Here is a 14,493-nt window from a genome sequence, read left to right on the forward strand (position 1 = left end):
TGTAACAACATTATGTGTGTGTGTGTGTGTGTGTGTTTACATACTCAAGTGAGAGCAGTGGAGCAGAAGGAGAGCCCGTCAAACACCTACCTTAATGAGACCGCAGACTCAATCATGCCAAACATCAGAGCACACACACACACACATGCATGCAAACACACACGCACAGCACCAGGCGCAGACCTGGGAGTGTTTGGAGACCCAGTGTCGCAGCACGTTGAGAACCCTGTTGGTTGCAGCTCTGCGGATGATGAACTCTTTATCACAAGTCCTTTCAGAGTTAGTAAACACTGTGGAGAATAATGGAAAACACAGAGAGAAAAGATGATGTGTGATAATATAAGTCTGTGTAAACGTATAACACTGTGAAACTTCCAGTAACGGTTAGGCCTTTATTCACCTTACAAGCATGCACCACACACACAGACACACACACACACAGACACACACACACACACGCACACATTGAAGTTTTTGTCCTAAAATTTCACTTCGGGTGCATTGTTTTTCTTTGTGCCTCAAGGTGTTGCAAAAAACATCTTAAACGATTTCCTGAGGAAAAGGTGAAATGCTCAGCGCTTTATGGCAGTTTGCATAGTTGCCATGGCAGCAGCCTCAGCATGTTGGTAAACAAAGGCTGCAGCCATACTTCCCTGTACATAAATGTGGAGCTGATAACAATAGCGAAAATACCACTGTCTTGCTGAGTTTGGTGAGGCTGCAAGATTAAATATCAAGGTAGCAAGAGTGTTTTTTTTCCCTTCCACTAAAAACTGAAGTGTCCAAAGGCAGATTGGGACACAGCAAGAGAAGAAAAACAACAACAACAAAAAAAAAAAAAAACATAAATGAGGAGGATGTGATTTGTCTGCCGGCAGAAGACCAGTCCTGTTAACCAAGCATACACAAGCACATCTGCGCTACACACTTTGTCCCAAGTAAGTTGTTATCCCAGTAAGAGCACTGTTTCACAGGCAGAGTGTGTAAGGTGGAGGTTCCCAAAGTAGGCTAATCTTACCTAGGACATATGCAGATTTTGACATCATTCCTCAAGGAAAAGAAAAAAAAAAAAAAAAACGCTCTGCCATGCTTTGTCTTTTGGACTAAGTAGTGGCTGAAGGTACCTCAAGTGTTCCTCCTTATTCCCTTATTTCCAAATTCATTTATGCAACAGAAAATGGTATTTAGAGGATAACTCCAGTATTTTCCAACCTGGGCCCTATTTTTCCACCTTTTGGGAAATACTCTGTCCAAACAATTCACAAGGGCAAAATTTTTCAGAACTGGTCTAGCATGTCGAGGAAGAATGCTTCAATCAGCAGCAATGAAATGGGGTACACTGTAATCACAAGGGGTAACTGCACCTGTCAAATTACATCCACTGACAGTGCCTGTTTTTGCCACTGGTAGTTTCAGATTGTTTGTACAACTTGATTGCATAAAGCAACCTTCCCATTACCAGATGACCACTCTGAGCTGACACATGCAGTCCTGTAAAAATAGTGATTGTCTGGCAAAATCTTGCAAACAAAAGATTGATGCATGCATCAAAACATAGTAAAGGAAAAAAAAACTGTGAAAGCCATAAATGTGAAATGAGAAAAGCTTTCTGTCGGGTCCTGACGAACATGTAGGTGAAATGTCATGTAGCTCTCCAAGCAGTAGTTATGTTTGCCTAGTGAAGGCTTCAAAGCCTTTGCATCAGTATTTGTATCCATGGCAACGAGATAAACATGTCAGCATGTTCCTCTATATGAAACATCTCTTTAATAATATATTGTGAGATATTCAAGTATCTGTAATATTTTAGACAATAAAATTTTGTATTCCTTTAACCCAGCCTATATTGGAAGTAATCAAAACATTGTTCATCTATTCCAATGTGTTTCAATTTTGTGTCTGTGTGTGTGGGCGAGTGCATGTGTGTGTATCCATTTCTGAGTACCTGGTGGTGAACCGTGTCCTGCTGCTGCTGTGGCAATCGCAAAGGCTGAGGCGGGAGAGACGGAACAGCGAGAGTTTTCCCCTGACTGGACTGCAGACAGAGACGTAATAATTATCATCATTATCATCATCATAGTCATCATTGTCATCATCTGCAACATCGTTATACTCATAATGATCGCCGTTGCTGATCATTAATATCATCATTATCACATCATCGTCATCACAGCATCATCATCACTGATATTTTCCTCATTTCTGTTGTCATTTTGTCATTGTTATCGTCACTGTTGATGCTCTCAATCATCATCATCATCATCACTGTCTTTTCCACTGTCATCATCATCAATGTCTCTGTCGGCACAGTCTCCATTATCAATACAGTCATCATTGACAACAACAGCGTCCCCATAAACACTTTCATAAAGTCACTTTCCAATGAGAACATCTTAGTCATCACCTTCATTAGCACCACTTAAATCATCATCATCACCATCATCTCCATTGCCCTTATCAACACCTTCACCACCATCATCATCACTCTACTCTGATCTAATTTCAGCTGAGTCCAGCTGACAAGAGCTCACTTACGGTCTAACACTGGCTCACCCTGTTCCGGCTGTCCTACATACAGGATAGACTCCCTTTAATGTCATCCAAGTGGACTATTTAACTGGGCCCAGCTCAAGGAAAACTGTCCCAAAAGACACACACAGTTGTACACACAAAAATACACACACACAGGTACACAGGGCCCTTTTATGCAATGGTCTGGCTATGTTTGAGCTTTGTATTATGCTGCTGTACTAAAGATGTCAGCCTTCAGGGTCGGGGATCTTTGCCTGGCTCTGCGTCTCTGCAGAGAAGCCTGTCAGTGGGCACAACACTGCCCTGTGGAGGCCTCTGGCTTTGGCATTCTGGTCCGGTCACGACTCACAAGCCACACATGCATGCACACACACACACACACACACACATACACACACACATACATACATTACACAGAAATAGTACCACACACACAGCACACACATTTACCTCCAGGCTGTCTGTAACGAAGGTGTCGGGGGGTCGAGGGGGAGCGACATGGGGACATGTCTCCTGCTTCACTGTTTTGAGAGGATTCTGGGATGATTTTCTCCAGTGACATGGACTCAAGCACAGCTAGAAAGCACAGATAGATAGACAGACAGACAGATGGACCGATAGATAGATAGATAGATAAATAGATAGATAGATAGATAGATAGATAGATAGATAGATAAACAGACAAAGAGACAGACAGAGAGTTCATCAAATACCAAAAAAGAAGGCCTTCACCCGTTGTGTCTAGATGGTAACCCTAGAGTTGTGACATTCTTGCATCCTCTCACACATGTGCACTTGATTCAGCACCATAGTACTTAACCTTAACCTAAACCCTAACTTTAACCCAAACAGCACTTGCAAGAATTCAAGCCTATGTTTGTGACGGTTTCACAAATGAAGGGTTAACATCTAGACAGGACCATCTCCACCAAGGTCACAGTGGGAAGTTACAGCCTTGTTTGTCCTAGGCCACACCTCTTGTGGCAATGGTTTGGTCTTAGGACATGCCAATCTCAGCCAATCAGCATGGGCCGTTGGTCACGGCCACTTTGACCTGGGTTTGGTGATCTTACATGCATTCATTTGTACACTACAGCCCTGCTTGTGCTAGGGCCTGTCTGTTGCCATGCCCAGTTGAGGCATATTAGTCTGAAAAGTTAATAATTTCTTCACTGGCCTATAGCCAACCTTCCCACCAAAGATCACACCTTGAGTTATCCTGCTATCCTGCCAGAGGTTTCATCTCCATGGTGGAGGTAATAAATAAAATGGACTGGAGCATCCAGAGGAAACCCATACAAATGTCACAAAGAAAGGTCCTCAGACAGCCAGGATTTGAACCCATGACATCCTTGCTCTGAAGTGACAGTACTAACCACTGAGCTTCCATGTTGTCTTTAACAGTAAATGATTATGTTATTAAAAGCAAACACAATGTTCGCATAGCACAAGATTTAAAAGGAACTTAAAATCCCAGGTGTTTAAGTTAGCTCCATGTAAAAGGTGCATAAAATGAGAAAACAGTCTTTTGTAACTCAATGTTGGGAGTGGGAGGATATAACGAGTAATATAAATGATGATGATTGTGTTGGTGGTCGGGGTGTTGCTGGTTGTGGTCATTATTGTGCTGCTAGAAAGGAGAATTTTATCTGTATGCTCACAGCCAGGCGATGTTCACTCAGTATGACCAAAAGATAACTGCGACAGTTTCTCATTTATCTTCTGCCAACCCTTTGCTTGTGTGTGTGTGAGTGTGTCTGTGTGTGTGCATGAGTGTGCATAGACTTGTGCCTATGTGTACCTGCATGTGAGCAAGAATACATGCTTGTGGCATTTGTTTCAGACAACAACATAATCTCAGTGTCCGCTCTGCCCTTGTTTGGAAACAATGTCATTGAATAAACATCTGTATTTAACCTTTGCACACACTCACACACACACACACACACACACACACACACACATACACACACATACATGAAAGGACAAAGAATCCCAGTCCCTATAAGGAAGGGTTTCAGCAGGTGTACAACTATGTATTCTCACTGATGCCAGAAGGAAGCTGAATCATGCTATCAATATCTAAATTCTTCACAGTGATATCAAAAGCACGCACTGCGTACATGAATCATCATTACAGAGAGACACACACACACAACAGAGAGGGAGAGAGAGAGAGAAAAAGAGAGAAAGAGAGAGAGAGGGAGAGAAAGAGACAGAGAGAGAGAGAGATGGATGATATCTAACTGTGAGAGGGTTCATCCAATGACTTCGTGTCGTATGAGCATATGTTGAGATATGAAACTGGCAATATGTCAGTGTGTAAAAACAGACTCCCACGAGGAACGGCAGAGAGAAAGAGAGGGATAGATCAACATAAAGACAGATAAGAGGGATGGACAGATAGAGAGGCATGGCTGATAAGCATACAGTACATACGAAATACATATAAATACACTCTGTTAGCTAGTTAGAAACAGAGAGAACGGGAAGAAGAGAGGAGAGTGGCTTGCTGGTTTGTGTGAGTGCTAATGCCTCTTTGTCCCCTAGTGTGAGGTTAGCAGCTGTCACACATGCACACGCTCATGCACACGCGCGCACGCACACACACACACACACACACACATACACACACACACACACACACACACACACACACACACACACACACACACATTGTATACATGTGCACATGCTAATGAGAGTCTAACTGCAGCCTGTCCTTGTCTTGCTGCTTTAAATGCCCTGATGGTATCTCTCTCCGGTCTAAGAGGGCTGTTTAACCTCACTATTAGCGGATGTGAACGCCTGAAATGGGTAGTCGGTTTGGCTGACTCAAGCAAAGGGGACATGTGAATGCGGGGATATAATGACTCCCAACAAGGCGCCTAATTCTGCTGTTAAGGGGAACATTTCACACTGTGTCTTTTGATGAATGACCTTCAGCTGTTTCCGAGCCATTTCAGTATGAGCACGTAGGTACAGTCACAGAGTACGTGGCTCACAGAACAAACTGCAGTCAAGGGTCTGCGGTATGAACAGGTTGTCCAGTTGCCAGGCACACAACACAGCAACATACAGCCACGCACAACACTTCATTATAAATGTGAAGGGTTTTTACACACTAAACTAATAGCCGCTCACAGAGCACAAACCTGTGCCTCCAACTCGCTGTTACACCCAAAGACATCACTCCTATCACGTACACTGTAGATTTAACCTCTTCAATCTGTCCAGTTCCACCGGTGGGTTTGTCATTAGAAATCGATGCCCTATTGCTATGCATGTTTCAAACACACAGAACTTCATCTTAAAGTGTAGTAGAGATCCCAAGGTTTCCAGAGATACCAAATATGTCCTGCTGAATTACAGACAAATGTGTATAAAATGATTCACCTTGCATCTTGATATTCTGTATTTGATATAACAGAGCAGGTATAAAACAATAGCACCTTGTGTTTGAATATTTCACTCAATACAACTGTGATGTATCTTCAGTAACTAGCAGATACAGAATATGTATGCAACACTGTCATGCAATAAGGAAGTCTCTATCTCTTTTAGTTTCATGGTCATGGTTAAAAGATTATAATTGTCTCATGGTGGAAATCCAAAATCCAGATCACCACAATAATGGAATCAATCATTCTTTGGCTCAGGGCGTATCTGTCCACCAAATGTCACAGACATCTGTTCATTTGTTTCTGAGCTATCCTGCTGACAGACAGAGAAACAAAGCAAAACAAAAACAAAGCAAACAAAGAGAACAAAACATAGCTTCCTTAAACTAAAATAAGAAATTTGAAATGAGAGTGCACTATGCAGTAGTATGTTGGTGTGTCCATGTTTTGGGGTCACACCTGTGCAGACTTTAAAAACGTACCTCTGCGGATGCTGCGCCTCAGTTTGCCGCAGAAGGCGTCGATCCTGGGCAGCTCATCCCCCTCTGCGTTCGGACTCTGATCCGGAGAAGAGGGGATGGGAGGAGCTTGGTCCTGTGGTACCTTGGAGTTGCAGGGTGGAGGAGAGGTGGAGGATGGAGGAGGAGAGGAGGTAGTAGAGGTTGGGGTTGAAGTGGGGGTCTGAGGTGTCGGGGTCTGGGGCGTGTGGGCAGACGTCGGGCTGCTGGCAGCAGACTGGGAGGTGTTGTGGTTGACGATGGGGTTGGAGGTGGGACTGGTCAGGTCGAGGCCACCCACCCTGGAAGTGATGGGGGAGTGGAGGGAGAGCTTCCGTGCACGGACAGGGGAGGAGGTGCGGGAGGAGATGGACAGAGGAGGAGGCGAGGAGAACTTGCGGCAGAGACGAGGAGATTTGTCGTTTATGTGATCCCCACTTCTGTTATTCTGGTTGGTGGCAAAGAACAGCTCCAAGGACCTGAAGAAGAAAAAACTCAATATGTTAGCAAATAACTAAATGAAAAAAGAAATGAGAGGAAGATCCAGGAAAAGAGGAAAAGAGAAACAGAATGAGGTGCAACATGGCCATGGTTAGGAGAAATTGAGCTTCTTTAATATTTGAATTCCAGTTTTACTCCTCATGCTCTCATCAGCCAAGACTTAGCTATGAAATAAAAATTATATCTAATATATAAAAGAGCAGCACCTCTGAAGTACACCTCTGCTATCACCAAGCCTCAAGATGTTACTTCGCACATTAATCCTGCCAACAAATTTAGTCAGTGGTTTAGATTCATGACAAAATCCCGTAGAAACTGAGTTTATGGAACAGCAGAGAGGCAGAACTTCAGGTTTTTATAGAGTACTGCGAGAGCTGTCTGTCTTCATTTTTATTTTTCAGTCATTTGTCTGATTATCTAGAGGGAATTTACTATGAGTGAGCAGCTGCAGGTTCAACATCTCACTCACAGAAACTTGCACACATCTGGTGATGGACTCTGGCTTGTGTGAGTGTTGACCTTGTGACCTGCTGTAGGGCTCTGTAGGTCTGTCTAGCTCCTGGACCAGTGCAGAACACAGCCTCTACTTGTTCTGCATTCCTTCAGATAACTCTGAATCAGTGTCAATTTTCACAGTATTAGCCTTAGTTTTTAATGAACAGCTTTTTAATTTCAGTCACTGCATATTGATTAAATATAGTAAATGATTTACTGATTAAGATTAAGGATTAGGATTTTAGAATACTATTTAAGAATATATTATATAATAATATATTAATAATATATTTATAATATATTTTTTATATAATAATAATAATATATTTAAGAATACTTGCATTATTGTCAGCACATACACATTAACGTTTGCATGGAAACAATAGTACCACTCTATTGGTGTAAATTACATTGGCAACATTTAAATATTTTCCTTTTTTCCTGTTTTTGAGCATTACACACAATCTTAAAATGTTTTCTCATCAGTGGTGAAGGTGTAGATACATCTGCTGCTGTGTTTTTCCTTTATTTCGGAACATTTTTATTCAAATTCAAATGAATTAAAATTATTTTGAATATTGTCATGGGACAGAATAGGTGCTTGTTATAGTATCTGATGAGAAAATTGCGAGAAGCCTTCATCAATGAGCAGTGTAGTCCTTAGTTTAATGACAGCATTAATACTGCTCAGAGATGATGTCTGAAAATACTACTAAAACAAGAGAGGAGTAACCATGCATAGATAACTGCCATTTATTCACATAAGCCTGTAATTCAGCAGAAATAGGAGAGTAATTCGTATCCGGGATGGAAAGGGGAGGCTGAGGAAGAGACAGGAAGAGATGAAAGAGGAGGATTTCTAAAGAACTTTGAAGGGAGCGTCGGAAACAGAAGATGCAGGCATCAGAATGTGCTTTAAGAGAAATAAATAAATAAAATAAATAAAGCAGATTGAAGAGCAGTTACAAAGAGAGGGAGTGATCAATACGGGCAGAAAGAGGAAAACAGCCTCCAGGGTGTCCATAAAGGAAGTAATGCTGGAGGGGGATGCTGGCGTGGGAGGGGATGCTACAGCCTGGCTGCAGCTGGAAGACTCTAAATGCCTTCCCTTTCTCTACACCCATCTTCAGACCTGACTGACCTGAAATGACTGACTTGGTGAAATCTACCACTTGACTTTTTGGTTCCATAACCCTCAGGATCTTTTAAGAAGTTTAAAATGACTGTCTTACTGCATCCAACCTCAGCAGCAATGGCACCCTGTGAGGGCTTTGTTGTTGGCCTTGCTTATGCAGCTCAACAATCCGACCGCGTTCAAAGACAGAAAGTTTTTTTTGCCTTTGCCATCAGGAGGTCATGACAGTGTGGATACACTAACAGAAAATTACACTGAATCCACATTTTTGCGAAGATTTGGGCTTTTAAAGGCAGCGGTCTTAAACTTTTGATCAGCTGATGAACAGCCTGTTTCAGTTTAATGGTTGTTTGCAATAAATTGCTTACTCAAAAATTTTTTTTGTCTCACTCCCATTTCTTCTTTTTGCATTTTGAAGCTCTACTTAGAACCTTTTTAAGATCCAACAGTGCAAAATGTAAATTCTTGCAATTTCTCAACTGGTCTTAAGATTTTGATCAGGAGTGTATATAAGATAGGAATTCAAGAGAAGGGGAAGGTCATGCATCACTAAAGCATATGACCAAGACCAAAGAAGGGGAAGAAGAGGATAGAAGAGTAGGGAAGATGGAGGGAAGAAGAGAGACAGAAAGGCAAAGACATTGTTACTTAGACTGGTCCAGGGCTATCTTCTTGATCTTCAGACTGTAGTCAGGACAGATGGACGTTATGGACAGACGGTCAAATGAGTGGTACTGCACCCTGTAGTGGGAGAGGACACGAATGGACGAATGGATGGGTGGATAAGATTGAAAAATGATTGATTGGATGGATTGCCGTCGTCACATCGAGAGGGATGGCGAAATGTGTTATGGAAACGCACCAACAGTGATTGGTCGGTGTTGTGGTGAGGAGAGAGGATGAAGGGTGACAAGTGAACATTTTCAAAGAGGACAGGTGTGTGAGAGGAGGAGGGTTGGCAGCATGTAAGTGACACAACAGCTGCATGTCTTCAGCCTCCCACGTATCGACATATGACGAAATGGAAATAAATCCAAAGTAGACAGGGCCAACAGAGGTGTGTGTATGTGTGTGTGTGCATTTGTGTGTGTGTATGTGTGTGCGGATGCATGCATGCATGGATGAGTGTCCCCTGTTCTCTTCCATCAAAGGAGGCATGGTGAGTTAGTCTTTACACACAAACCTGCCCTTGGGCAAAGGAAAAGACAGAGCTTTTCCAGTTGAAAAGTCAAGTTAAGTTCCATTAAGTCTAGGCAGGAATATAAACACACAATCTTAGATGCAGCCAGGGAGCAAGAGAGAGAGGGAGAGAGAGAGAGAAACTCATGTGACACAGCTTATTCCTATGGCTGTGCCAAGTGCATCTGTTCTGCTGGCCTCCACACACAGGCTGGTATGTATTTCAGCCAGTATGTATTTAACCTTGCGGGCAGAGGTGGTAGCTGCCTGCAGAGTCCAGAGCGCTGACCCACATCTGACTGCATCATTCAGGGCTTTTTTTTTTTAAAAGGAAGCTAATAAAACACTCTTAGAACACTCAAGCAACACCGGTAAACACACTTGCATAACACGCAGGCACAAACAACCACACACAAATTCATAAAAACCATCATAAAATCCATCCTGGTAAAGGTGTATTGTGGCTAGATTTATGAGGCGCTTTTAACTCTGTGGTGGCAGTGTGTATCCATGTGTGTGTGTGTGTGTGTGTGTGTGTGTTTTGTCTGCGCATCTAGGCCGGTGTCTATATACTCATATTCTGCTTCAGTGTATGCAGCATTTTACCTGATAGGAATGGAAGTGAAGGGTTTCTTGTAGATGTCGGCCAGTTTGTCCATGACCACAGCTGCAGTGGTGAAGATCCTGTATGTGTGCAGGAAGGTGTTGAGGAAGTCTATGGAGAGGAAACGCAGGTCCGTCAGCCTCTCCAGCAGCCGCTCCACGCTGGCATAGCGGATCTGGGGGACCTTGCAGGAGTTGAGCGTCTTGCTGAAGCAAATGTCAACATCATCTTTATGGAGACGCACATCGGATCTGATGGACACACACACATACACACACACACATAACCAAGCCTGGGTGACTGCTGAGCTGGTAGCTAAGCAAGGAAAGGGTCATGAAAATAGCTGAGCAAAAATAGTGAGGTAAAAGAGAAAAACTCAAAAATGCACGTTACAAAGAATGCAGGTAAAATATAGAAGTGGACAACCAATGAATACCGATACTGTTGAGCAGATTTGCAGTAACAGCATAAGCATAATAAAGAAATAAACACACAATATAATGCCTTTCCATCTAGGGTAAATCAACTGAACATTTTCGCTCAGATATGTTATAAAAGTTGGCTATGCAAGGCTGGCATGAATATATGGGTGTGCCCCCTCACACACACAAACACTTACTTGATCATATGCGGTACAGTGACCTTAGAGTTCTCCTCAAATACACTGGTCATCAAGCCATTGCAACGGATATTATCTATGCACTAAAGATGCAAAAAAGGGACAGAAAAGGCATAAGGAGGGAAAGAAAGAAAATACAAATAATTCTTAGTGTTTGACCCATTTGATGCACCAGATGAGTGGCATATATACTGCAGAAAACATATCCATCTTAAAAGGACCCAATGAGGGATTTTGCATTTCTGCTAACCTTTTCCCAAAGCAAGCATTTGTATTTTAGAACTCCCATATCATTTTTCCTGCCTTTTGTCCAGCCATTGGTTTCCATTCATTCCACTACAATAGTCAAAACTACTAACTTTTTTCACTCCAGTATTCCATCACCATAATAAAGTGGCCCTAGTTTTCCTAAAAGCAACAGCACTGTTGTGTCCGGTCTCAGCTGAAAAATAGCCCCCAGGGAAACGTTTGGTTTACACAGTGAATTTTTAGCTCTGTGGTTTATGAATGGTGATGACATTTTTAAGCCACAAAAGCAGAATATTATATGTTTTTTCCAAAAAAAAAAAAAAAAAAAAAAATTTGAGAGATTTTGATTATAGGTTGTGAAATATTTAACACCTGCGCATGATTTTCAAGGTGGTTTATTGCACGTAAAATATGGGTAAATTGTAATAAATGTGCAAAACATTCAAAATCACTGATATGGTCCTTTAACAAGTGATGCAGTCTTGTATTCAGTGTTTAAAATCTTGTTTTTCTCAAAAATAATGGAAAAATCTGCCACTGGAATGAGATAATCCCACCTGTTTCCAATGCAAATCTACTTGTTCCCAGAATGTTCTTGAATCAAGTGTCATCTTCTTGATACTGGGCTGATCTACCTTATTCTGCTATGTGTCAACAAATTTTTACTTTTTCAAAGAAAGAAAAAATCCTAAAGCAAATGAAACTGCATTGAGAAAAAAGTGTGATTGTCTCATTCGACTGGCAGAATTTTTCACTTGTTTTAAAAAAAAACACGATGCGACTGAGTGACTTATTAAGATGAATATATTTATATATTTACATCAGTATTTGACTGACTGTCATGTTCTGCTTTCTGACCCTCATTTGTTTGCTCAATGTTCCCATCCACTAGATTATAATTCTTAAAATCATTTAAAAAATCTTCTTGAAGTCTGGTTGGTAACATATTGAGGAAAACTGTCAATGCATTTGTTTGTTTAAAAAGCAGAATCCCAGCCTGACATGCTCATACGGTGTTCCTCTGTTTGTGAGGTGCTGAGAAAGTCAGCTGAATTCACCCCTGGGACCTGAGCCTGTGTTCGTGTTTACTTATCACTAAGCCTTTTTAATGCCCAGGGGCGACATGCTCTTGCTGTTTTTAGGCTCTTGTTATTCTGTGTTTCTCTGTTTGTGCATATGTGTATGTGTGTACCTGGCTAATATCACTGGTCCATGCAGCTTTCTCCTGCCGTGACGGTGCCAGCAGCACCACGGTGAACGACGACGAGTCCGATGGCTCTACTACCAGCTTAAAGTCCAGCTGGCCAAATACCTGACCACCTGCCTTGGCTTTTTTGGGAGAAACCAAAGAGAGAGCATTTTCACAAGAGATAATTAGAAATAATTACACACATGCACACGCAGCACGCATGCACACAAACACACACACACACACACACACAGCCAAAGGGGTTAATTAAGAGGACCTGCTATCTTTAGTCTGTGCACCCCTGAAGAGAAGGCTTAAGCATAAGGTGTATGTTGAAGGCGAGTGTGCACATGCAAGTGAGTGTGTCTGCACATGTGTGTGTGTGGGCGTCACATCAGGTTTCCCATCTACTGAACGAATCCTGAGAGAAATTAATGGACCTGTGATGTCGAGAGATCAAAACCTGACATTTAAAGGGGTGGTCATCTGATATTTAAAGGGAAGTAATTTGTGGACACTTATCGTCTGACATCTAATTAACCTGCATGAAGACAGAGGAGGTTTAATGAGCCAGTAAGAGCTGCCTGTGTGTCGGCCAGCGTGGACACACACACTGACATTCATGGATTTTGTGAACTCACACTCTTCATCGCTGGCATCTGGTTCCTCTATGAGTGTACAGTCAATGAGGGACAAAACTCCGCCTTGCTGCAAGAGTTAAAGAGCAAGTATGCAATGTGAGTTTAGACCTCTGGGTTCACTGACTGCACTGGCATTATGAATAAACCTTTCAATCTGATTCAAAATGAATTTTCTCATTGAGATATCACTAAGGTACTGAGACACAGTTTGTTCACCTTGAGAAGGTGCAGTTTTCCCCCGGAGCTGCGTGTGCAGATGAGAAAATGTTTGGTGAAGAGGAAGCATTGTCTTTCTCCTTCTTTCTTCAGAGACAGTGAGCCCAGACGCACCTTACTGAGTTTGCCCCTCTCCACTGATGGCAGCTGGATCAGAGAGCCTGGAGAGGGGGAATTGAGGTGATGCAGGATTACATTTTACACTTTGGGCATTAAGATGACACACTTATCCACACTGATTTACACAGAAGTCCGTATTTACTGAGAATTTGCAGCTGCATGTGCAAAAAGTGCCAATTCCAGTCTACTAACCTGTGCGCAGAAACATTTTGCACATGGAAACAGGGTAGACACTTGGCAGGAGACTTTTAGCACATTTGACCCAATCAATATGTATGCTGAGGAGCAGCAATGGCAGGGCGCAAAAATGAAGAGGAAGAAAATTTAAATAGATCCACTGATCTACAAAACCTAAACACACACATGCTGCTAGTTTGTTTGTTCAAAAACACAACCGTGTCTGTCAGATGATGAGATTAAAAGAAATTATACATTACCACATCCTATATATCATTATTATTGATTATAATAATGATATTATTTTAGTGCTGCTTGAAGAAATTAAAAAAAACAACAACTGGAATCTCTGCCTCAGCTACAGTGAGGAATCACATTAAAAACATCCTGCTATTGGTTTTGCCTGGTCCACATGCACACTAAGTACTGAAACTACACTTCACGTGTTTTAATTTAACTGCAACTGTCTAGACCAGCATATGTAATCTTAATAAATTGGTAAACCTGCTGTCTGCTAAACTGCATCCAACTGTGCAGGTTAAGTTGTTGCGCACGGTATTAATTAGCATGCCTCTCAGTAAACACAGTACAGCCCTGAGCCAAGAATCCAAGAGGGCCAAGAATCAAGATAAAATCGACAGGCAGCACAGCATTTCCCAACCGAGCAAACCTATCTTCGGAGCCAACTTCATCTTGCAATCAAGGAAGCTAAATATTTGAAAATCTTCAAATCCAAACTCAAATACTTATTTTCTCAGTTCTCAGGGTCCTGTGCTCAGCTGAAGCCTTGTCCAGTTTAGGCCTGACACAGTCTCCTCTCTTACCCAACTTTAGAGAGCATTACTACACAGACCAAACCCAGTCTAGGGCTGCTTCTCCATTTGGCTGCATTATTACTTTGACTCTTTGTGTGCTGTTTGTCTGAGTGTTCACACGCC

General features: G+C 42.1%; 1 protein-coding gene across 3 annotated transcripts in view; it reads right to left on the reverse strand.

Annotated features, from left to right (window-relative positions):
• rasgrf2b (Ras protein-specific guanine nucleotide-releasing factor 2b) overlaps window positions 1-14,493 on the reverse strand; it is a 46,499-nt gene that overhangs the window by 9,766 nt on the left and 22,240 nt on the right. For 2 of the 3 annotated variants that reach the window (XM_030060034.1, XM_030060036.1), the window contains 10 exons: window positions 13,259-13,419; window positions 13,043-13,109; window positions 12,405-12,541; window positions 10,964-11,046; window positions 10,347-10,595; window positions 9,210-9,302; window positions 6,416-6,909; window positions 2,983-3,108; window positions 1,946-2,035; window positions 184-290 (listed from right to left, as the gene is read on the reverse strand). In XM_030060034.1, coding sequence (XP_029915894.1) covers window positions 184-290; window positions 1,946-2,035; window positions 2,983-3,108; window positions 6,416-6,909; window positions 9,210-9,302; window positions 10,347-10,595; window positions 10,964-11,046; window positions 12,405-12,541; window positions 13,043-13,109; window positions 13,259-13,419 — 1,607 coding nt within the window. The remainder of the gene's footprint in view (window positions 1-183; window positions 291-1,945; window positions 2,036-2,982; window positions 3,109-6,415; window positions 6,910-9,209; window positions 9,303-10,346; window positions 10,596-10,963; window positions 11,047-12,404; window positions 12,542-13,042; window positions 13,110-13,258; window positions 13,420-14,493) is intronic. The other variant, XM_030060035.1, reaches the window with a different exon arrangement.

The sequence above is a fragment of the Myripristis murdjan genome, chromosome 9, assembly GCF_902150065.1.
Source record: "Myripristis murdjan chromosome 9, fMyrMur1.1, whole genome shotgun sequence".
NCBI classification, from domain to species: Eukaryota; Metazoa; Chordata; class Actinopteri; order Holocentriformes; family Holocentridae; genus Myripristis; species Myripristis murdjan.